This window comes from Zootoca vivipara, chromosome 12 (genome assembly GCF_965207765.1).
Source record: "Zootoca vivipara chromosome 12, rZooViv2.hap1.1, whole genome shotgun sequence".
In the NCBI taxonomy this organism is placed as follows: Eukaryota; Metazoa; Chordata; class Lepidosauria; order Squamata; family Lacertidae; genus Zootoca; species Zootoca vivipara.
Window position 1 is genome coordinate 51,345,571 of NC_142595.1, and position 26,317 is coordinate 51,371,887.

The 26,317-nt window shown below is 48.9% G+C and overlaps 2 protein-coding genes across 4 annotated transcripts in view; both read right to left on the minus strand.

The window, feature by feature from the left end:
• PLSCR3 (phospholipid scramblase 3) overlaps window positions 1-17,627 on the minus strand; it is a 26,337-nt gene extending 8,710 nt beyond the window's left edge. Inside the window, exons 1-4 of one of the 3 annotated variants that reach the window (XM_088655606.1) lie at window positions 17,400-17,627; window positions 11,647-11,767; window positions 2,177-2,457; window positions 655-697 (exon numbers count right to left, since the gene is read on the minus strand). In XM_088655606.1, coding sequence (XP_088511732.1) covers window positions 655-697; window positions 2,177-2,457; window positions 11,647-11,659 — 337 coding nt within the window. In that variant the 5' untranslated portion in view covers window positions 11,660-11,767; window positions 17,400-17,627. Of the gene's footprint in view, window positions 1-654; window positions 698-2,176; window positions 2,458-11,646; window positions 11,768-13,443; window positions 13,917-16,925; window positions 17,047-17,399 lie in introns of those variants that run through there. The other 2 variants (XM_035136269.3, XM_035136268.3) reach the window with 2 other exon arrangements.
• A 2,494-nt stretch (window positions 17,628-20,121) lies between these two features.
• TMEM256 (transmembrane protein 256) lies at window positions 20,122-24,727 on the minus strand. Its single transcript, XM_035135816.3, has 4 exons — window positions 24,627-24,727; window positions 23,649-23,686; window positions 20,778-20,858; window positions 20,122-20,604 (listed from the first exon to the last, which is right to left on the minus strand). The coding sequence occupies exons 1-4, from the start codon at window positions 24,712-24,714 to the stop codon at window positions 20,461-20,463; spliced, it is 351 nt and encodes a 116-aa protein (XP_034991707.1). The 5' UTR covers window positions 24,715-24,727; the 3' UTR covers window positions 20,122-20,460.
• Between the last annotated feature and the right edge of the window lie 1,590 nt (window positions 24,728-26,317).

Below are 26,317 nucleotides of genomic sequence, written 5' to 3' on the forward strand. Positions count from 1 at the left end.
AATAATAATAATCTATGCTTCCTGGCTTTGACTCATCTCCTTTCATAGCCATTCAGGTTGGCAGCCATTCACAACATCCCGTGTGAGCAAATTCTGTGGCTTAAACCCTTTTATTCTAATCTTCCACCCTCCAAACTTCATCCCTCCGATCCCTTTTCCTGCCCTTTTCTGAACCCTTTCCTCAATTCTCTAATACCCTTTTCTGAGGGCGAGATGATCAAAACCGTAACACCGTATATTCCAATTCGCAAAAAGGCATTGCTACGATTTCGCCGTGGGATTGCTTTATATGTGCTTTTTTGTAATTGTTTATTCGTTGTGAAGGGTTTAAAAATTACTATTGATTGTGAAATCACTTTGAGATACTTTATAGGAAGCAAGTCCCACGCGGAACGAAATAAACAATTAACAAACGGGCGGTTTTATTCTCCGGTTCCTTTCCTAATGACCCCTAACTTGGAAGTTTGCCTTTTCCACGGCTCCCGCTCTTGGGGCCGACATCTGAACTACAAACTCCCACAGCACCCAAATCTCAAACTAGAGGGCAGGCCCTCTGCGCGTAAGCTTTAAAAACAAAACTTTGCTGCAGATGTAAGAAACAGGTCACTTCCCGGGGGACTCTGAGCGCCGACATCTCCGCCATCTGTCTCTTACCTTCCACGAGCTCCACTTTCTGGTGTATCAAAATTTGGTCAACCTGAGGAGAGAGAGAGGCCACAGAAATCAGTAAAAAAATAAAATAAAATTGTGTGTCTCCCCCCCACCTCAAAAAAAAGAAAATATCCACAACATAGACCTAGGCCACATACATTTAAAGCACTGTGATGCCAATTTCAACCATCATGACTTCCCCCATAAGATAGCCTGGGAATTATAGTTTGTTGAGGGTGCCAGGAATTAGGAGACACCCCCCCCATTCCCCACAGAGAGCTAGAATTCCCAGAGTTCCCTGGGAAGAAAAATGGAAGACGGGATCACTCTGGGAACTGTAGTTGTGTGAAGGGGAACAGGGAGGTCTCCTACCGACACCAGCACCCCCAACGAAACTATGGCTCCCAGAATTTTTATTTTTATTTTATAATAATTTTTATTAAAAAATTTCAGAATACAAAGAAAAATGACACAGAAAGAAAACATTACAATAACAACACTAAAAAGAAAACAAACACACAAAATCTCGGGTTCCCGTCCACTGCGGTTCTTTGGCAAACTTATATTTTTAGCAATTTCTAAATCATTTTAATCACCTTATGCAAACTTATTTTACTCCTTTCACTTAACATATTCATACATTCCACAGTTTATTTTTAACCTAATTCTGATCTTAGTATATTACTTTTACATATTTTTTTAAAATATAACTTAAAATCTTTCCATTCTTCTTCTGTCGCTTCTTCCTCCCCCCCCCCCCGGTCGCAGATTCTTCCGGTCATCTCAGCCAATTCCACGAACTCCATCATCTTCATCTGCCAATCGTCCACTGTTGGTAATACATATGGCTCCCAGAATTTTACGGGGGAAGCCGGGTCTGTTTAAAGAGGCATCATAGCGACTGAAATATATGGCGTTTCTTGGCCTTAAAAAAATGAACTCCCTCGCCATTTCTGAACCTGGAAACTCCCCGATTTAGAGACACGGTTCAGCTCAGCCTACCTCACCTGGCAGCTTTCAACAGGGGCCACACCTGAGCCTCCACCTTTAAGATAAGGTGTGACCTGTTTGGTCTTCCCTGTGCTTATCCAAGAAAGAAATACAGCGGCACCCTTCCCCCTCTAATAGCTGCTTTTGCAAAGATTATTTTATACAACCGAGGTGGGAGGAGAAGGCTAGATTGTGCCCAAGCTTGTTGTTGTTTTTTAACAGGAGCAACTCGGGGCTAAATTGCAGCGGATTCTGGAGCAGGGTGCATTTAAGCATTTAAGGGGCCAGGATGTGTAGGGAGATGCAAAAGGCATCAACGGCAAGGATTCTGTGCGCCAGGAATGGGGAGTCTGTTTTCGGTAGAGGAAAAGATTGGGCTGGACTAGATGACCCTTGGGGGTCCCTTCCATCTCTGCCTCCGACCACAGAGACCTGAGCATAGCCACCGATAGCCCTCTCCTCCTCCACGAATCTGTCCCATCCTCTTTTAAAGAGGATGAACACAGGGAGAAGAGCGCGGGATATGGACCCTTACCTGCGCCAGGTACTCGAGGCCGGGGGGGATGTTGCTGGCCACGGGCAGGTAGGGAGTGATGCCCGCGTGGGGGTCCGGAGCTTGGTGGTGGTGGGGCGTAGCGGCGTGATCCCGAAAGGCACGAGGAGGAGGCTGGGGGGGAATGATTTGCCCCGCTACGGGGCTGCCGGCTGGATAGACGTTGTACCCGGGGCTCGGCGCCGTGGGGACAGGGTGAGGTGGTTGGTGTACGGGGTATGGGGGAGATGCGGTGGGATATCCAGGCTGTGGAACGTGGTACCCTATGGGATGGAGGATGGGGAAGAGAGGAAGAGAGAGAGAGACAGATTGTTTAAAACTCATCCACACCTTTAAAATCCTTTTTTTAAATGTTACTGTGCCCTTAAGAAACAAATGTTACTTTGAAACAAAATTTAAAATTCCTTCCAGTAGCACCTTAGAGACCAACTAAGTTTGTCATTGGTATGAGCTTTCATGTGCATGCACACTTGTTGTTTTACAATTCTTATTAAATTTTCTGTTTTACAATTTACGATATTCATTTAAACCAGGCTTCCTCAACCTCAGCCCTCCAGATGTTTTGGGACTACAGCTCCCATCATCCCTAGCTAGCAGGACCAGTGGTCAGGGATGCTGGGAATTGTAGTCTCAAAACATCTGGAGGGCTGAGTTTGAGGAAGCCTGGTTTTGCTGATGTTGTTTAGTCGTTTAGTCGTGTCCGACTCTTCGTGACCCCAAGGACCAGAGCACGCCAGGCACTCCTGTCTCCCACTGCCTCCCGCAGTTTGGTCAAACTCATGTTCGTAGCTTCAAGAACACTGTCCAACCATCTTGTCCTCTGTCGTCCCCTTCTCCTAGTGCCCTCAATCTTTCCCAACATCAGGGTCTCTTCCAAGGAGTCTTCTCTTCTCATGAGGTGGCCAAAGTATTGGAGAATCAGCTTCAGGATCTGTCCTTCCAGTGAGCACTCAGGGCTGATTTCCTTAAGAATGGATAGGTTTGATCTTCTTGCAGTCCATGGGACTCTCAAGAGTCTCCTCCAGCACCATAATTCAAAAGCATCAATTCTTCGGCGATCAGCCTTCTTTATGGTCCAGCTCTCACTTCTATACATCACTACTGGGAAAACCATAGCTTTAACTATACGGACCTTTGTCGGCAAGGTGATGTCTCTGCTTTTTAAGATGCTGTCTAGGTTTGTCATTGCTTTTCTCCCAATAAAAAGGCGTCTTTTAATTTCGTGACTGCTGTCACCATCTGCAGTGATCAAGGAGCCCCTTAATGGATCAATGCCTTGTCGTGGCGAAGGGGCTTGAATAACTCAGAGAAGCTATGAGCTATGCCATGCAGGGCCACCCAAGATGGACAGGTCATAGTGGAGAGTTTTGACTAAACATGATCCACCTCGAGAAGGAACTGGCAAGCCACTCCAGTATCCCTGCCAAGAAAACTCCATGGACAAAGACAACAGCCATATAAAAGCCTGGTTTAAACAACCTTAAAATGTCAGCGACTTCCCTTCTTCTCTTTCCCTGGTTCATTTTGCATATCGTCCATCCCTACATAAACTAAAACCCTTCCGTCTTCCATTATTACTTCCATCAAAACTTACTTACACTGTTGGATTTAGCTTGACGCTGCCAACGTTTTCAAATCAAAAAAATAATAGTAAACTTATTACCAAACTTAGTTGGTCTCTAAGGTGCTACTGGAAGGTATTAATTATTATTATTATTATTATTATTATTATTATTATTATTATTATTTTGTTTTGACTACGTCAGACCAACACGGCTACCTACCTGCAACGTTTTCAAATGTACACAATCTCCCCCCATATATTCGATAAACATTGTTATTAAAGGTTAATTTATGTCTGCCACTACTGCGGCCCGTGTTTTGTTAGCCCCAAAATGGAAAACGAGCGAGGTCCCAACCAAAGAAGAATGGCAACTTAAACTGGTGGAATATGCGCAGCTTGCAGACCTAACATATAGACTAAGAGAACAAGAAGAATATACATTTAAATAAGATTGGAAAACGTTTATTGAATACATGGGAAATAATTGTGTACAGCTGAAAACGCTGGCAGCATTAAGATAAATTCAACAGTGTAAATAAGTTTTGATGGATGCAGCAAGGGAATACTGAATGGTACAGTATAGTTTTTGTCAAATATGAATCATGGAAAGAGAAGGGAAGTCATAGAATCACAGAGTTGGAAGAGACCACAAGGGCCATCCAGTCCAACCCCCTGCCAAGGAGGAAACACCATCAAAGCATTCTTGACATATGCCTGTTAAGCCTCTGCTTAAAGACCTCCAAAGAAGGAGACTCCACCACACTCCTTGGCAGCAAATTCCACTGCCGGACAGCTCTTACTGTCAGGAAGTTCTTCCTAATGTTTAGGTGGAATCTTCTTTCTTGTAGCTTGAATCCATTGCTCCGTGTCCGCTTCTCTGGAGCAGCAGAAAACAATCTTTCTCCCTCCTCCATATGACATCCTTTCATATATTTGAACATGGCTATCATATCACCCCTGAACCTTCTCTTCTCCAGGCTAAACATACCCAGCTCCCTAAGCCGTTCCTCATAAGGCATCATTTCCAGGCCTTTGACCATTTTGGTTGCCCTCTTCTGGACACGTTCCAGCTTGTCAGTATCCTTCTTGAACTGTGGTGCCCAGAACTGGACACAGTACTCCAGGTGAGGTCTGACATTATCTCTTAAGTCATTATCTCTTAAGGATGTAAAAATGAGTACTTAAAATTGTAAAACAGAAAATTTAATAAAAATTATATAAAAAGAAATTATATAAAAAATTATATAAAAAGAAAGAAAAGAAAGAAATACAGAATGGGGAAAATAGAGAGGTGTAAAAAAACACAAAACCACAGCACCCCAGTGTCCCCCTTAAACCAACCAACCAAAAATGAATATTCCTGCAGAAAGATGCATATTACAAAAAGCAAAGCATAGCTGTGTCTATAAGAATATTCTAAGCTCCACAGCTGGGTAATACCTTTATCAGGGTCAACCTGAGAAGCCACAAAAAAGGGGGCAAGCTTTAGAATTTCCCAGATAATTTATGGAGAACTTGAAGGCACAGCCCGCTTCTGTGACTTTTTTGTTTTCCCTTATTATTTTTTTAAAAAGGTCTTTAAACGGCTTGCAACTTCCTAGCTGAAACTGGGGGTTCCAGGTCTGACGGGAGCTGAGCTGGGGAGGGGGCAAAAGGAAAGGTTTCGCGGGAGCTCCTGAAAGAGCGGTCGGAGGAGTTGACGCGCGTGCGGAGGAGGAAAAACACAGGGAGAAAGAAACGGCAGGGCGGAGAAAGCTGATAACAAAGAAAAAGGAAACTGCAAATGGAAAGCAGTGAGGGGAGGAAGTGACAGCAGGCTGTGAGCTTAAAATACTTTCCTTTAATAAAAAAAGGAGTGTTCAGTGTGCTACTGGTGTTCTTTGGGCAGCTATTTTGGGGTGGAGGGCAAAGCCCAGGGTTCGAATCCCCACTCGGCCATCAAGCTGCCTGGGTGGCCTTGGGCCAGTCTCTCTCTCAGTCAACCTCGCAAGGTTGTTGCTGTGAGTGGGCAGGGAGAACCATACAGGACATGGTGACCTTGCAGGAGGTGGCGTATAAATGTAAAAAAAGGAAAAAGGAAAAAAATAGAGGGCAATAAAGCCCAGGCAATTGTACTTTTTTAATAAGATGCTACTGTTTGTTGTTATTTTTAGTGATTTTTAAATTGTTTTTAACGCTGCATTTTAAACAGCTGCACCAGCCCAGGGTCTTCGAGCGAAGGGTGGTCAACAAATAAAAATAATAAAAGGGGTAAACTTGGGGCTCGGGTTTCCAAAAGAAACACGTTGTTGGTGTCTTCAAACGACTTCAGATTTGCCCGGCCTCCTCACCTAGGGATTAGCCCTCCTCCCTGAATCCCGATGTGCCAGAACTGGCTGCAATTGCTGAAGCAAAAGTGCGCTCTGCACGGGCTCAGGAGCACTCTCGCTTGCGGTATTTTCATGAGTCCGAGGTGAAGTCGGGCAGGGGGAGAGGGGAATCAAGCACACTCGGGAAGCGCTAGTCCAGGCATCCCCAAACTTCGGCCCTCCAGATGTTTTGGACTACAATTCCCATCATCCCCGACCACTGGTCCTGTTAGCTAGGGATCATGGGAGTTGTAGTCCCAAAACATCTGGAGGGCCGCAGGTTGAGGGTGCCTGTGCTAGTGAGATAAAAAGGGGCGGAAATAGGGAAGCTGGAAACAGAGAAGGAAAATCTCCTAACACGGCTTCACCTCGGACTCATGAAAATATCGCAAGCGAGAGTGCTCCTGAGCACGTGCAGACAGCACTTTTTCTTCAGTCACTGCATCGTTCAATGGAGCCACAATGGCTTTGCTCCACAGGCAGCAGTGTGCTTCTGAATACCACTTGCTGGAAACCCCAAATTTGCCCATGTCGCCCTGCAACCAGTCCATGCAGAATGTAGGCACCCTATATATAGAAAGGAGCAAAGCAGTGATATTTTAGGGAGCAGGCTGGCAGGCGGGGCCCATGACTTACATCCTAGGAGCCTAAAGGTAAAGGTAAAGGGACCCCTGACCATCAGGTCCAGTCGTGTCCGACTCTGGGGTTGCGGCGCTCATCTCGCTCTATAGGCCGAGGGAGCCGGCGTTTGTCCGCAGACAGCTTCCGGGTCATGTGGCCAGCATGACAAAGCTGCTTCTGGCGAACCAGAGCAGCACACGGAAACACCGTTTACCTTCCCGCCGGAGTGGTCCCTATTTATCTACTTGCACTTTGACGTGTTTTTGAACTGCTAGGTTGGCAGGAGCTGGGACCGAGCAACGGGAGCTCACCCCATTGCAGGGATTCGAACCGCCGACCTTCTGATCAGCAAGCCCTAGGCTCAGTGGTTTAACCCACAGCGCCACCTGGGTCCCACCTGGGTCCCTAGGAGCCTACACAACACAAACCCCTGTTGCTGTAGGTAGGCTTTATTTTATTTATTTTTTTATCTTACATTTTGGAAATGTGCATCCAGGTTTTTTTTTCCTTTAGATTTTTGGGGGGGCCCTAAGAGAGTGGGGCCCTAAGCTAAAGCTTATTTAGCGTATATACGTAAATCCGGCACTGAGAAGGCGTCTTGCAGGCGTCTCAGGTACATTAAAATAGCCGGCGGGGGGCCAGACAGTGACGCAGCACCCCTGCGCCCCAATCCGGCCCAGCTGCATTCCAGCCATGCGCCATCACAATAGGCCTCGCCCTGCCCCAGGGAAGGGGGTGACGAACATCACAGCCAATTTGGGTGGGGCTGCAGCAGCGCCGCTTTTCATGCCCCAATGCCCATGTCTGCGGCAGAGACAGGAATCGCAAGTTCCGCCTCTCCGATTTCTCTCCAAATCCCTCTTCTTTTCTCTTCCTCGCCCGCAGAACGTGAGAAGTGCTTCCAGGATCAGGCCGGTGGGCCCAGCCAGCCCAGCATCCTGTTCTCCGGGGGGGGGGGGGGGCGCAAGCAGATGTCTCTTCTGGGAAAGCCGCAAGCAGGATTCGAACACAAGAGCTGCTCTCCCCTCCTGAGGTTTCCAGCAACTGGCTTTCGGAAGCATTTACACCCTCCAGCTGCGGAGTCTAACCATTATGCCACACTAAGCTCTCGTATTCTGATATTCAGAAGCATTCCTCCCTTTGTCCATGTTGGAAAAGCAAAGCCATCGGGACTAGCAGCCATCAAGAGTCTTACGAATCTGTCCGCTCCTCTCAAGTTGCTGGCCGTCACTGCCTCCTGAGGGAGGGAGTTCCACAGGCGAACTGCAAACCGCTGTTCCTAAGCAAGGCGCCTAACAGCCCTTGCCCCTTTTAACATTCCTGTTCTGTAACTTCTCCTGCTCTGCGATGGCTCCTTCAAGAACCAAACACCAGTACAGTGGTACCTTGGTTCTCAAACGCTTTGGCTCTCAAACTCCGTAAACCCAGAAATATGTGTTCCGGTTTCCGAACGTTTTTCGGAAGCCGAACGTCCGATGCAGCTGTCGGATATTGTTTCCAGGGTGCCTGCACCAATCAGAAGCTGCGCCTTGGTTTTCGAACATTTCGGAAGTCAAACATAGACTCCCGGAACATATTAAAGTTGGCGCTTTTGTTTTTGAGGCTTTTTCGGTTCATTTGTTTTTGTGACTGTGTGGAACCCAGTTCAGCTACTGATGGATTGATTGTGTAACTGCGGAAATGGATAAAAGCCGCCCCCCCCCAAAAAACAATTACTATCATCAGCACAGGAAAGAATTTTATTTTGGGGGGGAAAAAATTATCATCTACAATACTGTACAATACAATACAGAGCAATGGATTCAAACTACAAGAAAGAAGATTCCACCTAAACATTAGGAAGAACTTCCTGACAGTAAGAGCTGTTCGACAGTGGAATTTGCTGCCAAGGAGTGTGGTGGAGTCTCCTTCTTTGGAGGTCTTTAAGCAGAGGCTTGACAGGCATACGTCAATAATGCTTTGATGGTGTTTCCTACTTGGCAGGGGGTTGGACTGGATGGCCCTTGTGGTCTCTTCCAACTCTACGATTCTATGATTTATTTTATAGTACAGTACATTGATTATTGCTTTCATTTTATGGATCCATGGTCTCGTTAGATAGTAAAATTCATGTTAAATGGCAGTTTGGGGGTTGTTTTTAAAAGTCTGGAACGGATTAATCCGTTTTGCATTACTTTCTATGGGAAAGCGTGCCTTGGTTGGTTTTGGAACGGATTAAGTTTGAGAACCAAGTTGCCTCAGTACAAAGAGAGGCGAGACCGTAGCAGGATTGGCATAAAGACCGAAAGGGCAAAGACGATTAAGACAGACGGGGAGAGAGCTCGCCATTTGCATAATGTAGGGATCAGCATTTGGCAACCTTGATGCTCCTTGGAGGAGAAGCAGCTACGACTGCAGACTCAGAGGTCATTTTGGGCGCAGTAAAGGATCCGCTGCAGCAAAGAGACTTGCCTGTCCAGTTTGGTCTCTATGGGGGCGAGGTGATCTATGAAAGGCCCAATATTTCACAGGCATGTAGAGTTGGAAGGGACACCCAAGGGACATCTAGTCCAACCCTCAACTGGTCCCATTTTGGAACGCAAAACATCGTCGCCTTACATATATACGGTACTACTTATTTCTTTATTGCATTTATAATCTCATAGAATCATAGAATCATAGAGGAAACACCATCAAAGCATTCTTGACATATTGCTGTCAAGCCTCTGCTTAAAGACCTCCAAAGAAGGAGACTCCTCCACACTCCTTGGCAGCAAATTCCACTGCCGAACAGCTCTTACTGTCAGGAAGTTCTTCCTAATGTTTAGGTGGAATCTTCTTTCTTGAAGTTTGAATCCATTGCTCCGTGTCCGCTTCTCTTGAGCAGCAGAAAACAACCTTTCTCCCTCCTCTATATGACATCCTTTAATATATTTGAACATGGTTATCATATCACCCCTTAACCTTCTCTTCTCCAGGCTAAACATACCCAGCTCCCTAAGCCGTTCCTCATAAGGCATCGTTTCCAGGCCTTTGGCCATTTTAGTTGCCCTCTTCTGGACACGTTCCAGCTTGTCAGTATCCTTCTTGAACTGTGGTGCCCAAAACTGGACACAGTACTCCAGGTGAGGTCTGACCAGAGCAGAATACAGTGGTACTATTACTTCCCTTGATCTCGCCTTCTCCAAAATTATAATAATAATAAATTTTTATTTATACCCCGCCCTCCCCAGCCAAAGTCGGGCTCAGAGTGGCTAACACCAAATACAAAACAACTGATAAAAATACAACTCAACAACAAGACTACATGCATCAAAATTAAATTAAAAATTAAAAATGCAGCCTCATATAAAAGGGGAAAAGAAAAGGAAAATGGGGGAGGGGATCAGGTTGGCTCCAGGCCAAATGCCACGCGGAACAACTCTGTCTTACAGGCCCTGCAGAAAGAAATCAGGTCCCGCAGGGCCCTGGTCTCAGGAGACAGAGCGTTCCACCAGGTCGGGGCCAGTGTTGAGAAGGCCCTGGTTCTAGTTGAGGCTAATCTGATTTCCTTCAGGCCCGGGACCTCTAAGGTGTTACTATTTATGGACCTTAAGGTCCTCCATGGGGCATACCGGGAGAGACAGTCCCGTAAGTACGAGGCTCCAAGAAGCTTGAGGTGTCGGAGATGATCTGCCCTTCCTCATTTAAACCCGAGTGGGGATTCGAACCCTGCTCTCCCAGGTCCTGGTTTGACCCACTAAACCCCTACACCACCCTGGCGCTCGCAGACTGTAGGAGCATAAGAAGGGCCTACTAGATGAGGCCAATGCCCCGTCTAGTCCAGCAACCTGTTCCCACAGGGCCCAACCCTTATGGGGAACCCTCCATCAGGATTCGAACACAAGACCGACCCTCTTCCCCTCCACTGTTTCCCAGCAACTGGCATCCAGAAGCACTGCTGTGGAAATTATGGCAGCGGCCTCCCCCACCCCACAAAGCAAACCGTTAAGCCAAAGGATCAGACTGACTTTTTTTAAAAAAAAAATGGTCTTTTATCAATTTTTGGAGAAAAAGGGGGTATGGATGAGGCTGGATCGCTCAGTCGGTCGAGCACGGGTCTCTTAATCTCAGGGTCGTGGGTTCGAGTCCTACACTAGGCAAAAGATTCATGCATTGCAGGGGGTTGGACTAGATTAGATTACACACACACACACACACACACACACACGGGTACCTTGGAAGTCGAACAGAATCCATTCCGGAAGTCCGTTCGCCTTCCAAAATGTTCGGAAGCCAAGGCACAGCTTCTGATTGGCTGCAAGAAGCTCCTGCAGCCAGCCAACCAGAAGCCGTGCCAGACATTTGGGTTCAAGAACGTTTGCAAACCGGAACAATCACTTCCAGGTTTGCGGCGTTCAGAAGCCAAAACGTTCGAGTGCCAAGGCGTTCAGCTTCTAAGGCACAACTCTGTGTGTGTGTGTGTGTGTGTGTGTGTGTGTGTGTGTGTGTAATTTATACCCCCGGCTTGGTATGCCAGCCAACTCTACAATTCTATGAGAAAGAGAGATCAAAGCAGTATTGAATAGGCACGCAATAATCACCGGCGTTGCGTTCCAATTTTTGTGTGTGCGGACAATGTAATTGAGGTGAGATCCCAGAGGCAAGTTATCGACCGCCTAGCTACGAGGCCAGATGGCCGTGCAACTGCTTGCGTCGTGCAAAATCAACTGCGTTATCGGAGGCCAATATATAGATCTCCCAAGGGGCGCAATCCACTTTGCATCCTCTGAAAACAGCTGGGTTGGATTTAACTTTAAATATACTGCCCACACGTAAGGATTCCTCCCCGCCCAAAATATACGTCCAAGTTACTACTTATGTGGGGAGAACAGCTCCTTCAATTCCTCCGTAATTTAGCAACGTAATTAAAAAGCAAGGGATGAAAGGCCAGACCAGACCTGGAGCTGCCATTTTTGTATCCGTCGTGCGAGGGGTGGGGGTGTGTGTGGGGGTGAACGACGACCCCACTTCCCGTGCCTTTCTGATCAGCTGCAGTGGCTGCCTTGCATCCGGACGTCCCTGCAAGGAAATAGGAAGAGAACAGGATCATTTCGGGATAGATCCATATCGGTCGCTAGCACAGCAAACAAATCTGTAAAATAGTAGGAGGTCTGGCCTTGGCTGGGCACGTGGAGGCAGGGAGACAATGAGAGACAACGGATGGTTTTTCAAGAGGTAAAGGTAAAGGGACCCTTGACCATTAGGTCCAGTCGTGGACGACTCTGGGGTTGCAGCGCTCATTTCGCGTTATTGGCCGAGGGAGCCGGCGTATAGCTTCCAGGTCATGTGGCCAGCATGACAAAGCCGCTTCTGGCGAACCAGAGCAGCACACGGAAACGCCGTTTACCTTCCCACCGGAGTGGTACCTATTTATCTACTTGCACTTTGACATGCTTTCAAACTGCTAGGTTGGCAGAAGCAGGGACCGAGCAACGGGAGCTCACCCCGTCACGGGGATTCGAACCGCCGACCTTCTGATCGGCAAGCCCTAGGCTCTGTGGTTTAACCCACAGCGCCACCCATGTCCCGTACTCCTCCAGGCTAAACATAACCAATTCCCTCAACCATTCCTCATAAGGCTTGGTCTCCAGAACCTCGATTGGCACAGGTCTTTAAAGGGGGTTAAAGGAGAAATAACCGCCCTGTGGTGAGGGATACTGGATTTGTGCCACATGCTTTTCAAAATCTGCACCCATACGGACATCCCACTTATCCTTGTATGCCTGAGCTTTATCGTTCGGAGAGAGTTGACTTCCTGTTGCTGCAGCAAAGCAGGGGGGGGCTGCTCTCCTAGATTCACACAAACACGCACAGCCTCCTCTCCGACTGGCACACAAGCGGGTAAACTTAGTTGGCACAGAGGTACCCCTTCTGCCGCCCTCTCTTGCCCTTTGCATTCATTCTTCATCACAATGCAGACCAGACGCCAAACACAGGTATTTACAACAACAACAACAAGCACCTACATGGAAAGCAAAAATGAAGACACACAATTGCCACCTCTCTCATTGGCAAGGCTCCTGAGCTTTTTAACATCTAGCAGGCAAGCAGAAATCCAGCGGGTGCTGGGAATTCCTGTCTGTGGCAGGTGACAAATGCTTCGCTGGTGGAACTGCACACAGCTTTACACGCACGAGAAGCTTTGGGTGGCATTCACACACGCACAACCCGTGTGGAAGTGCGCACACAGAGAATCAAATTCGCACAATCGCAGCGGCGTCAAAACACCAAAGATGGCCAGAGAGGAATTAAGTGGACATACAGAGTTCTCACTTCCTCTCTGACCATCATGAATCAGGGTTTCTTTAGCAGCGATTCCTGCCACTACAGGGGGTTGGGCTAGATGTCCTTCGGGGTCCCTTTCCCACTCTGCAATTCTACGATACACCAGAGCACAAAACCTGCGCGCACACACACCAGTCTCCCAAGCCCACCCAGAAGTGGAAACACATGATACCATCAACACACAAACACACACACACAGAACACAAATTGTGTACCCAGAGGAAATCGGGAAACAAACAGTTTAAAAGTCACCAGACCCTCTGGCCCAAATGCCAGAGGCCGCACACAGATTTGTGCAACCCTGCAGACATAGGCAAGGTGTTGCGTGTAAAGACACAGACACACACATACACACACACACACACAATCTCAAGTAGAACCAAACCCAGAAGCCTCCAGGCATTACTCACTTCTTCATCCCCGTCCCCGAGTCCGGCTTTCCAGAAATGGCGCCCACTCCTCTTGCCTAAGCAGGAGGCACATGATCCCAAGTGAAACTGGATCTCTGCTTCCCCCCCCCCCAAAGCCCACACAGACACATCATGGGGAGAGGGAGGGCAGGAGCAGCAGAGCTGAGCAGCAGGAGGAGAGGCAAACCCAGACTCCTCACCAGGCCTCTGAGCCTAACTTTCAGCCTCTTGCCCTCTCCAAGGAACCCAGGAGTCCTGACACACACGCACAAACACACCCCTTGGTCCTCCTCAGCCAAGAACTCTGGCTCCTAGATTGCCTCCCCATCGATCTCTCGCCTTGCGGAAACAAAGTCTGTGCCTTGATCTTTCTTCTTTGGGGAAGAAGAAAAACAAAGCCTTGCTCAAAACCACCTGACGGCAGCTACCCTCTTAAAAATAGGGTTTTCGGGCAGGCTACTCTCACCGGCAAACAAACAGCTCAGAGTCTTCCTGCCTCAAAACTGGGTGGCACTCAGTGTTGTTGGTTTTTTGTTTTGTTTTGTTTTGTTCCAAAGCAGGGATTGTTTGCTGGAGGGGGGGGGTGTTGAACGATTCAGGCCTCCTGTTTCCAGGCAGCGCTTCCAAGCTCCGGAGACCGCGTGGGATCCAGTCGGCTCTCCCAGCAAATCCCAGTGACCTTCGGGCGTGCCTGTATGTCTGTGCTGGGTTCTAAGGAGGGAGAGGCTGGGTTTCCCCGCGGAAAGATGGAGGCGGCTTTCCAACAAACCCAAGCAGCTGGCAAGAGAGCCTGTTTTCCACTCCCTTAAGATAAAAAAACAAAACAAAACACCCCACAATTCGCCAAGAGGGTATTTTCTCACCCTTTAGAGAAACAGGCTTTTTCGCTACCCAGGAATCCTGTATCTTTCCAGCCACACAGTGTCTACAGCCCAGGTGCACTCTAATCGCCCCTACCTCTCCCTCCTGGCAAAGCTCAAACACACATAAAATCATGGAATTGTAGAGTCGGAAGGGACCCAAGGGTCATCTAGTCCAACCCGCTGCAATGCCCAATGTGGGACTTGAACCCATGACCTACGAGCCTCATGCTCTACATGCTGTATCCCATCCCCTGCTTCATCCCCCCCAGGTATATTTGCGTCTTCTGACAGCATCGAAGCAGCACCAGGAGAATTTATTTATTAATTGCATTAATTCGCAACCTTTTCCTGCAAGGAAATCAAGAGGGAGGATATGGCTCTCCCCTTCTTTCATCTCCACAACAACCTTGTGAGGTAGGGTAGGCTGAGGGACAGCCACTGGCCCAAGGTCAGCAAACGTGCTTCAGGGCCGAGTCAGGATTTGAACCCAGCTCTCGTCCAGGTCCGACATACTAACCACTACACTCCCACTAGCCAGTGTTTACAGTTTAGATTGTAGCTTCCTAGAGAGCAGAGACCTCTCTCTAAATCACTTTGTACACTACACAAATAAAACAAAGCCCTACTTTGTGCGGCACACAAACTTCGGAACTCCCTGCCACAGGAGGCTGGGGTGGCCACCAAGTTGGATGGCTTTAAAAGAGGTTTAGACAAGCTCATGCAGGAGAAAGCTATTGGTGGCTACTAGCCAGGATGGCCATTCCCTGCCTCCACAGTCGGAGGCAGCGATGCTTCTGAATCCCAGTTGCTGGAAGCCACAGGAAGGGAGAGTGGCTCTTGTGTTCGAATCCTGATTGCGGCTTTCCCATTGGGGGCACCTGGTTGGCCACTGTGAAGGCAGGATGCTGGACTAGGTGGGTCACTGGCCTCATCCAGCAGGCTCTCCTTATGTTCTTAGAATCATAGAATTGTAGCGTCGGAAGGGACCCCCAAGGGTCATCAAGTCCAGCCCCCTCCAATGCTGGAATCTTTTGCCCAACGTGGGACTCGAACCCACTACCCTGAGATCTACCGACTGAGCTATCGCGATGTTAAAACTGGTGCAACTAAACTCTTTTCTAACTACAATTCTATGACTAGAGCAGGCATCCCCAAACTTCGGCCCTCCAGATATTTTGGACTACAATTCCCATCATCCCTGACCACTGGTCCTGTTAGCTAGGGATCATGGGAATTGTAGGCCAAAACATCTGGAGGACCGCAATTTGGGGATGCCTGGACTAGAGCCTAAGGACAGCCTGTTAGATCAGGCAAAGGGGGCTCATTTATTATTATTATTATTATTATTATTATTATTATTAGGACACTGCCCTATACCTGTAGATCTCAGGTCGGTTCCCAACAAAAATTACAATCTCGAAGGCACAAAATACACAATAAAAACAAAGACAACCCAATCGCCCCCACTTCCATGAGACATTTTTAAAGAGCATTAGTCCAGCATGCTGCCTTCACAGCAGCCAACCAAGTCCTTGTGCAAAACCAGCAAGCGGAACCCGGGTGCAAAAGCCACCCTCCCTTCCTAGCGCAGGCTTCTGGGTGTCACAGAACTCGCACTCAAGGCCAGGGAATCGAAAGCTGTGCAGGGGGAGCAAGAACAAAGGCGAAGGCTGGACAGGAAACCTGGGTGAAGGGGGGGGAAATCATTTTGTGGAGCCTTCCGAGAACCTTGGAAACCTATTTATTTCTGCAGTGTTTTGCAAAGCAACCACCACCTGGCTGCAAGGAGGCGTCACTCAGGCTGCGGGGAGAGAGAGAGAGAGAGAGAGAGAGAGAGAGAGAGAGAGAGAGAGAGAGAGAGAGAGAGAGAGAGAGAGAGAGAGAGAGAGAGAGAGAGAGAGAGAGAGAGAAGGGAGATTGTTGGGTTAAGGGAAGGAAGAAAAATCAGGAAGGATGTTGGGAGAGGAAGGGGGGGCTCCCACCATCCAGCCTGCGATGCAAAGGGCGAAACAACAAGAGCAAAATTAAAACCATCTGGTTTCTCTCCTCCCACAGCTGCCAACCTGGCGCCCCCCAGCTGCTGAGGAAGGTGGGTGGAGGGCGCCAGGTTGGCCAAGGCTACACCAAAGAGCCAGCAAAGGAGGAGGGGCGCGCGCCCCAAACCCTACCAGACCCCCCACCCTCTCTCCAAATAAACTTCGCTGCCTTCTTCCTCCCATCTTTTTTTTCCCCCAGCAGGATTCAGGCTGGGGGGTTTCCAAACAGGAAGCCCCTCCCTCCCTCTCTCTTTGCAAAACAACCTACCCGCTGTCCACATTCACACGACAAGGAGGAGAAAGAAAAGATAATTGCAAATCCGGCCTGAACTGAGAGCCGCCCCTCCCCGGGAAGAGGAAAAAAAAACACCAAGCGCGCAAAGGATGGAGAATGCCCATCTTTTATTTTCCTGGCGATCTCAGCTGGTTTCCCAAACAGTCCCCTGGTGGGGGGTAGAGAGGGAGGGAGGGCGAGCCAAGGCCAAGGACCCCCCACCCCACCCCGTGGCTTCTCTCCCTCCGCCCCACATTAGTTGGGCCTCCCCCTTGCCTCCCCGGCTACTTCTTCCCCACTCCGCGTTACCTTCAAGCCCTGGAGCCAGCAATGAAAGTGGCGGAGGGAGGAGGAGAGAGAGAGAGAAGGAGAAAGAGAGAGGAAAAGGATGGACCGAGGGAGGGAGGGAGGGGAGGGAGGAAAGGGCGAGGCAGGGGCCGCCCCCTCGCCCTCCCATCGCCGGCAGCAGCCCTGGAGAGGCGCCGCGCCCGGAGAGAAGCGAGAGGGGAAAAAATAGTGACGCGCGCCGGTCGTGTGAACGCGGCGTGTCCGGGCTTGCTCTTTTTCTTCGAGGGATGGGAGGGGAAGGAAAGAGCTTAGGGGCTCTTCTTAACCCGGGTTAAGAGTCTCGGCCAACCTGGCGCCCTCCAGCTAGTGGGTTTTTTGGAGTCCTCCCGGGCTGCCCTAGAGGGGCGAGAGACGCGCGTCCTGCGCGGCTGTTTGTTCGGATGCACCGCCACGCGAGAACGCGGCCCCGCTGCTGGCTGGCAGGAGGGAACTTGCCTTTGGGGCACCGACTTCAGTCCTGTTTCCACGACGCCTTGGCGAGAAGCACTTCCGCGCCACCCGATTGGGGCGTTCCACACGTGACAGCTATCTAGCCCACGCGCAAGCATCGCCTCTTTGTGTTTATAGCAAAAACCGGTGCGCAATGATGGCCCTTCCTGGCAGTTGCCACGGTCAAGCTCTCGTCCCTGTAGCACCTGACACAGAAAGAATCTCAGAATTGTAGAGTCAGAAGGGACCACGAGAGTCATCTAGTCCAACCCCCTGCATAGACGCCGCCCCCTTTTCCCTCCAGATTTAATCTCAAGACCAGGAACGGCTTCAAACCCCACTGATTTCAAGCGCTCAGACTTCCCCCAGCTAAAAAAGCCCTCTCCAAGTATCTTTTATGTTTTTAATAAAATATTTCCTTAAGTAACAATAGAACACACTGTTTTCAAGTCAAACAAATCAGTCACATTCAGAGTGAGACATTACAGTTACAGGCAATATGGGGTTGTGTGGGAAAAGAGAAAAGGAAATGGGGAGGCAGTAAAATTTCATTCTTTTGCAGTGTGTGTCAGCAAAGCCTTTGTGCCAGCGGCGTATGAACTGGTAGTTATTTTTGCTGGCGGTGCGAGAGCCTACAGAGTCCAGGGCGTGGTTGATTGGTTGCAGTGTGTTGTGTTTCTCAGAGCATGTGCAGAGTGACTTCACCACTAGAGCAGCTACAGTTGCCCCCCCTTAAATTGTGGGGCAGAGTTCGTGTGTAGGCCCACCCTCTCCCAAAAAACTTTCCTTTTGAGGGTGGAGATATTCCCACCCCCAACTAAGTCAACCTAAGGCTTTGCTGTCCTGAGAAAACTTCCCTCTGACCTCCTCCCTACCCCCCACCCCCACCCCCCGGAGTTTAAAATGCCACCGCTTATTTTTAGGCTCTGAGGCAGGAATAACTTCCCAAACTTTATTTCGCCCTGCTGCAGAAGGGGTTTTATTTTGGGAAGAGGGAGAACACGGCCACCACCCTACAGCCCATAGCAAAAAAAATAAAAAACCCACAATGTTTTTCCTTTCCTAGCTGGTTCACCCCACAGAGTGTGGGGCCCACTGTTCTCCCACGCAAACTTCTCCCAATGATGTCTCAAGTTGCCAGAAGCGTTCCTGAGGATTCCTTGGCCCCTGACGATTCCCTGCATGGCCTTTTCAGTGGTGGCACCAAAGCCACGAAATTAGTGTCTTGTGCTGCTGCTTTGAGAGCCCAAGTCCTGCCTTGATTTTAGCTGACTTGTAACCACCCCCCTCACCTGCCAGTTTTTTTAAAATTATGAACAGGTCAATGCTGGATCAGGCCAATATTGTACCATCTAGATCAGGATCCTGCCCGTGGATCCCTCTCCCCCTTTCTGTGTCTTCCAGAAACTGGCGTTCAGAAGCATCGCTGCCTCCCAATGGCAGAGGCAGAGATAAGATATCCTGGCTAGTGGCCATCGATAGAAAGCCTCTCTGTTGTGAATTTGCCCTGTCCCCCTTTTAAAGCCAACCAGGTGGTTGGCCGTTGCTGCCTCCTGTGGCAGGGAGTTCCACAGTTCAGCTCTGCGTTGCGTGGAGGACTTTTCTTTTATCCATCCTGAATCTTCCAACATCTACAGGTGAAACTTGGAAAATAAGAATATCATCGAAAAGTGCATTTATTTCAATAATGCAAATTGAGTTTCACCTGTACCTTCATTGGATGTCCATGAGTTCTCGTGTTGTGCTCGTTTATAAACTTAGAATCATAGAGTTGGAAGAGACCCCAAGGGCCATCCAGTCCAACCCCCTGCCAAGCAGGAAACACCATCAAAGCATTATTGACATATGCCTGTCAAGCCTCTGCTTAAAGACCTCCAAAGGAGGAGACTCCACCACACTCCTTGGAAGCAAATTCCACTGCCGAACAGCTCTTACTGTCAGGAAGTTCTTCCTAATGTTTAGGTAGAATCTTCTTTCTTGAAGTTTGAATCCATTGCTCCGTGTCCGCTTCTCTGGAGCAGCAGAAAACAATCTTTCTCCCTCCTCCATATGACATCCTTTAATATATTTGAACATGGCTATTATATCACCCCTTAACCTTCTCTTCTCCAGGCTAAACATACCCAGCTCCCTAAGCCGTTCCTCATAAGGCATTGTTTCCAAGCCTTTGACCATTTTGGTTTCCCTTTTCTGGACACGTTCCAGCTTGTCAGTATCCTTCTTGAACTGTGGTGCCCAGAACTGGACCCAGTACTCCAGTTGAGGTCTGACCAGAGCAGAATACAGTGGTACTATTACTTCCCTTGATCTAGATGCTATACTCCTATTGATGCAGCCCAGAATTGCATTGGCTTTTTGAGCTGCTGCATCACACTGTTGACTCATGTGAAGTTTGTGGTCTACCAAAAGTCCTAAGATCCTTTTCACATGTACTGCTCTCAAGCCAGGTGTCACCCATCCTGTATTTGTGCCTTTCATTTTTTTTTTTTTGCCCAAGTGTAGTACCTTACATTTCTCCTTGTTAAAATTCATCTTGTTTGCTTTGGTCTCTTCAAACTCTATGATTCTAAGTCATGACTGATGGAAGTTGTAGTCTAGCAACCTCGGGAGGGAGGGAGAGACGCACCGCAACGCTTTGTGTTTCCTGCTCTTAGTTTACGCGTGACATCTAGCATAGAGCCACCATTTGCCATGACATTTATTCACAGAAAAAAAAGAGCTGTGTGGGTTTTTTAAAAAGTTAAATCATTCTCATTGTTTATTAAGTTAAAAAAAAACCAATCGAAAAGCACTGATCAGACATTGCATGCCGAGGCCTAACCTCTTCCTCCATCGCAAACTCAAATCTGGTTGCAATTTTTTGGGGGGGAAAGGATCTTGGCTTTTTAACAAGGGATTCGGCATTCAGGGAATTCCAAGATGCAGGAGAGAGGCGTTCGGGGCGGGCTAAAGACCTCAAGGGATCCCACTCTGACATTTGGCAGATTATCGTCTCTCCTCTCCTAGGGCTCCCTTCTGGCTAGCCGAAGAGGGGCAATGAGGAGCAGGGCTGGCCGAAATGGGGGTGTCAAGGGGCCATGGCGATCCAGCCGAGGATGAGGAGGGAACCACCATAAGGGGCCGCCTTGGTCAGGATCGGGTCCCCTGTCACGGCGTGGTAATACAGGGCGCCAGAGAACATCCCCATGCCCAGGGACAGGATGCTGCCGGCCTGCGAGGAACAAAAGGTGCAACTTAGAATCGCGGAATGAATGAATGAATCTTTATTTGCTCAGAAATAAACCCTACACAAATTTGGAGTCTCTAAGGCGCTTGGGTGGCACCTTGTAACCCCCTCCCCCCCCCAAAAAAACCCCCAGCCAATTCTACATCGTCCATCCTTACCATCAGGGGATAGCGGCAATGGGGCACAGCCAGGAGGGCCAGGCTGTGAAGGAAGTGATATTTGTTGGCCGTCTCGTAGAGCTACAAGAGAAGGTCAAGGATCAAGGCAAGTGCAGTGATTCAACACACACGGTTCATCCCTGTGGCCTGCCTGTCACTGTCGGGGACTCACAATTCCCATCAGCCCCTGAAAGTGCGATGGTCGTTGTAGTCCAGCAATTCCTGGAGCCACAGGTTCCCCATCTCTGTACTTCAACCATTTGCTCCCCCCCCCTCACCAGATGTTGGACTACAACTCCCATAATCCACTGCAAGCTTAGGAAATGATAATGGATGATGGGCTTTGTAGTCTTTTCGATGCCTCCATTTGTCAACAAAGGGAGACCAGCTTCCCAGGCTGCCTCTGTACTGGATTTGAAACTGTTTTAAATTGGTTTTCATAGGTGGAACTGTTTTTAGGAACTAGAGTGTTTTCATGTTAAATTGGGTCATTGTTTTTTCCCTACGTGGAATTAAGCCATTGCTTTTGCTCAGGCATCCCCAAACTTCAGCCCTCCAGATGTTTTGGACTACAGTTCCCATCTTCCCCGACCACTGGTCCTGTTAGTTAGGGATCATGGGAGTTGTAGGCCAAAACATCTGGAGGGCCGCAGTTTGGGGATGCCTGCTTTTTGTTGCTGGTGTTTTTCTCTGGGGAAATAGCTTTGAGATCATTTCCACAAGCGTGGATACATCTTGGGGGGCTCAGGGTGAAAAAAAGGACCCAGTGTTCAAGTAAGGGGAGCATCTTACGATGGCAAATTTGGGAGTGCTGGTCCATGATCTCACCAAGAACGGGCAGCTCCACCCACCTGTGCCATCCCTATCTCCTTTCTGCAAAAAACCCAGGCATCCTGGTTCCCAGGATTGTAGCCCACCTGGAGATGGGTCCCAGGGGGCCTGACTAGCAGCCACAATTTCTCTCGAGGACACACAAGAAGAGTCAGCAGGATCAGGCCAAAAAGGGCACGTCAAGTCCAGCATCCTGTTCTCACAGCGGCCAACCAGATGCCCATTACGTTAATCCCACAAACAGGATTCGAACACAAGAGCCTCTCTCCCCTCCTGTGGTTTCCAGGAACTAGGATTCGGTAGCACCCCTGCCTCCGACCGTGGAGAACCGAGAATAGCCATGAACAGTCCTCTCCTCCTTCATGAATTTGTACTCTTAAATCCATCCAAGTTTGGTGGCCTTCACAGCCTCCTGCAGGAAGGCGTTCCACAGGTGAACTATGTGCTGGATGAAGGACGTTCTTTTATTGGTACTGAATTATTATTATTATTATTATTTATTAAACGTGTCAGTCGCTTTAAGCCAAACAACATCTCCCAAGGCTCAGCTTCACTAGATGTTAGTGGTGGAGTTTCATGCTCCGGCACGGGGGGAAGAGGGCAGACGGGGGTGGGGCTGGCGCACGTTCTGGGGCGGGGGGGGCAAGCCGTGATGATGCCCTCGGGATCACGCTGCCCGGGGCGGAGCGCCCCCATCGCACCCCTCTTCCTACGCGCCAGCTGGATGTGTCAGGAGCAAGGGAGCAGAAATAATTCTCTGCCTCCGTGCCCGGCATAATTTTATAAACTTCCGTCATTTTGTAAAACTTCTTCCTTCCAACTAGTTAGGAACGCACAAACTCTTTTTCCATCGTATCGCACCCAGCAGTGCCCCTTCCTCCACTAACCTGACCTACTTCATTCCTCTGGGGGTGGGGGTTTGAAAATTTGAACCCCCAGGGAAGGGTTTCTCTCTCCACCCACAAACAATGACAACCGGTGGTTCCGGATTAACTGGCTTAGCCGAAGGGACTGGGGGGGGGGAAGAGAACCAGTGTAGTGTAGTGGTTATGTTTTGGACTACAATTCCCATCATCCCTGACCACTGGTCCTGTTAGCTGGGGATCATGGGAGTAGGCCAAAACATCTGGAGGGCCGCAGGTTGGGGATGCCTGGGCCATTCTCAGGATCCCCCCTTCTGTTGTGGGTGCGATCATGAGATTGGAGACCGGTTGCCAAGCCTTTAGGTATGTGGCCCTGAAAGCTATGGCTCAAGCTATGTTTCAGACCGATGGGTTCGTCCCCCCTGGTTCTGAGAGATAATTTTAAATCTCCATGGGAAAGGGAAATGGTAGAGGAAGTGCAAAAGTGCGGTCTGTCCTCCCTTTATATTGAGTCCATGACGTACAGCCGCGCTAAAGCGATGATCGCTCAGAGATTGGGGGATATCGCCAGACAGGAGGACATAGCCCGCGTGAAATCTGGGATGTTTCTAGGGGAGCAGGTGTATGGGGCTGCACCAGCCCGTTACCTGGCGGATATCCACTACGTGGAATACCGCAGACTACTTACTGCGGCCAGACTGAATGTCCTTGATTCGGCGGTTTTGAGGGGAAGATTTGGAGGAGTCCCATACGGTCAGAGAACGTGCCATTGTGCCTTAGGCGAGGTAGAATCCACAGAACACATTTTACTGAGTTGTCCCTTTTATAATGATTTACGGCAATATCTTATAACCCCATATTTATCTCAGTTTAGTTTCCGACTAACTAAGAGAACGGCAGGCAGCATATTTGCTAAACAAGCCCACTGGGAAAATAACCTTCTCGGTGGCTAAATTCCTCTTCCTGGCACTCAAGTGTCGGAAACGTATAATCGAATGTCTTGATGTGGGTTACCTGTAGGAGGTTTAGTAGTGCGGTCATACCCCATTTATGTATCCCTCTGATGCCTTCAGTTTTATATTTTTATATTTGTATTGAGAAATGTTTTTTTCTTTCTGACTATCGGTCGAATAAAGTATATTGAATTGAATTGACTGAGCCAAATAAGACCGTTTACCTCTTTTAAGTAGTCATCTCGGTCGCTCCGACGGAAATCTGCGAGGAGGGCGGGGAAGAGAGAGATGAGTTAGCAGAAACTGCACAGGAGATAAACTGGGGGAAACGGGTGGGTCATAAACTCCTCCCCAACTGCTGCAAAATGTGATATGGGTGGAGGGAAAGTCTCCATGCTCTGAGCTTGGAAACACAAACAGGGGAGGCGAACCAGAGGGCCCAATGCACCCGGGGAAATCCTCAGCCGAAACAAACCAAAACCCTTACTGGACTTGATATTTAAGTGCAGCAGCAAGCGAACTTTGGAACTCCCTGCCAATTGACCTCAGGCAGGTGCCCTCACTATACAGTACTGTACTCTTTTCGGCACCTGTTTATAAAAAATATTGCTTAGAGAAGCCCACGCAGATATTTAGAAAGCTGATGGCACAAGTTTTTCATCTGTTTTTGGCCAGTTGTAACTTAATTACTGCTCATTTTACTTGCTGATAATTTTATTGCGTTACTATTAGTCCTAGCAGTAGGAAACCGCTTTGAGCGGTTTGGTTGGTTGATTTCATTTTACAATCAAGCGGCGCATAAATTTTATGAAATAAAACAAATCCAACCGCAGATTCCGCTATAGAACTTCCTGGTGGTGCCCCCCCCCCCGCAGTTTGCTGGTTTAATAAGCGCATGATAAAAGGGGGGTGGGTGGGTGGGGCAGCTGGCAAACCCCAGGGGCGTCATGCAATAACCCCCCCCCCCCGAGGTAATAAAGGACCCGCAAGCCTTGTTTGCAAAAACAGACCACACACCCTGCTTAACTTCGCACCGACAGCCCCATTTCAAGGCTCGCCCGCCACCTTAATTGCTTGCAACCTCCTTGGGGAGCTGGAGCTGCCCACAAATACCGTCGGGGGATCAACGCCAGAATTACATCCCCTCTTCTCCAGCCCCGTCTCCTGGCCCTTTTTCTTGCATCCAATCCGCCTGCCCTCACCATGAGCCCCGTAGGCGGCCGCCCCGACCGCCGCAGCCCCGCTCAGCGCTCCGAGCCGTCGGAAAAACACCCCGGCGCCCGCAACCATTCTTATCCCCGACGTGAAAATGTATCAACCTCGCTTCCGAGTCCCGGCGCGTTTTATCCAATCGGCGCCCTGGGTGGCTCGTTAGTATGCAGTCCCCGCCCCCGCAGAACGCCGCGTTTTAGCCAATCGGCGTTTTTAAGGCCTCCCTTCCTTCCGCATCAGCCCAGTTCGGAAAGGGCGGCCAATGGTGAGACGTGCGAGGCCGGGGATTGGAACGCGGGTGCGTCCAATGAGAAGCGTGCTTCCTCCTCCCCGCCACCACCGTCCGCCTCTCTTCTCCAGTTCCATTCTCCTGATAGGCTGCCTCCGGGAAGTCCATCTCAGCACGTCAACCAATCAGGGGGCGCCTGGAAGGAGCGCGCTTGCACCAGCTCCTGCCGCAGCTTAAAGAGGCAAGGAGGTTGTGTGGAATGAAAATTAAGGTGTGCGCTGCTGTTAGGATCCATACGGTAAGCGCGTGGCAAATAGGAAAAGCCGGCTGCGCGTTAAAATCCTACCAACCTCCACCCCATATTTTTGGAAGGAAGGAAGAAATTGTTCGGGCTCCTTTTTTAGAATATTTACGGCACTCCAAGTATCTCCACAGCGCCGCCTGGTGGAGTAAAAGAGATTCCCACGTGGTTTCTCCTTTACATCAATTGCCTCCTTCCTGCGGCCTCTTCCATCATACAGTACCAGGAAGCATTGTCTGTTTTAACCTTCCCCAACCTGGCGCCCTCCAGATGTTGCCGACTACAGCTCCTACCAGTAGTCCAAAATATCTGGAGGGCGCCAAGTGTTGGGGTTTTTTTTTGCGAGGGGGTCTATTTCCACATTCCATCCTGCAAACAAAAACAAACAAACAAACAAACCTCAAAGCGCTCGTTGGTTCTTTAATTATTTTTCATCATCAAGATGATTTATCTCCTCGCTCCCCCACCCCAATTTTTATTTTTTGCAAGCGTCGACCACCAGAGGGCAGCAAAGGCGCGACAATTCAGCGCTTGGCAACAGCATCGGGTCTTTAATGCTGAGTTTTGGGATGGATGGTGGTTCTTCTGGCATCTGCATTGCTGGCTTTAAATTAAATTTTAAAAAACACCCTGCCCGGTTAACTGCACGAGCGTCAATCGAGGAATCAATCGCTTTACCCATGCACAAAAAATGAACACGTGTATAACAGGTTTGGGTTTTTTTTAAAAAAATTAGAAGACGTTTTCCGTGTGTGACAGACGGGGGAAACCCCGCTACAAAGGCGACCTGCAGTTTTAGCAAATATTCAGGTTTTTAAAAGCGTTTACTGATGCCGCACCCCTAATTCAGGGAAGTTTTTAATGACTGATGTTTTAATGTACTTTTAATCTTTTGTTGGAAGCCGTCCAGAGTGGCTGGGGAAACCCAGCTAGATGGGTGGGGTATAAATATTATTATTTAACATTATTTAACATTATTATTATTTAACATTATTTAACATTATTTAACCTAAACATTAGGAAGAACTTCCTGACAGTAAGAGCTGTTCAGCAGTGGAATTTGCTACCAAGGAGTGTGGTGGAGTCTCCTTCTTTGGAGGTCTTTAAGCAGAGGCTTGACAGGCATATGTCAAGCAAGAATGCTTTGATGG

Excerpts from the sequence above, each read along its gene's own strand:
- TMEM256 (XM_035135816.3), bottom strand. The coding sequence starts at position 24,714 with ATGGTTGCGGGCGCCGGGGTGTTTTTCCGACGGCTCGGAGCGCTGAGC. Across the intron at positions 20,859-23,648 it reads GAGATGACTACTTAAAAGAG|CTCTACGAGACGGCCAACAA; the intron begins GTAAACGGTCTT and ends CTTCTCTTGTAG. Across the intron at positions 20,605-20,777 it reads ATTGCCGCTATCCCCTGATG|GCCGGCAGCATCCTGTCCCT; the intron begins GTAAGGATGGAC and ends TGTTCCTCGCAG.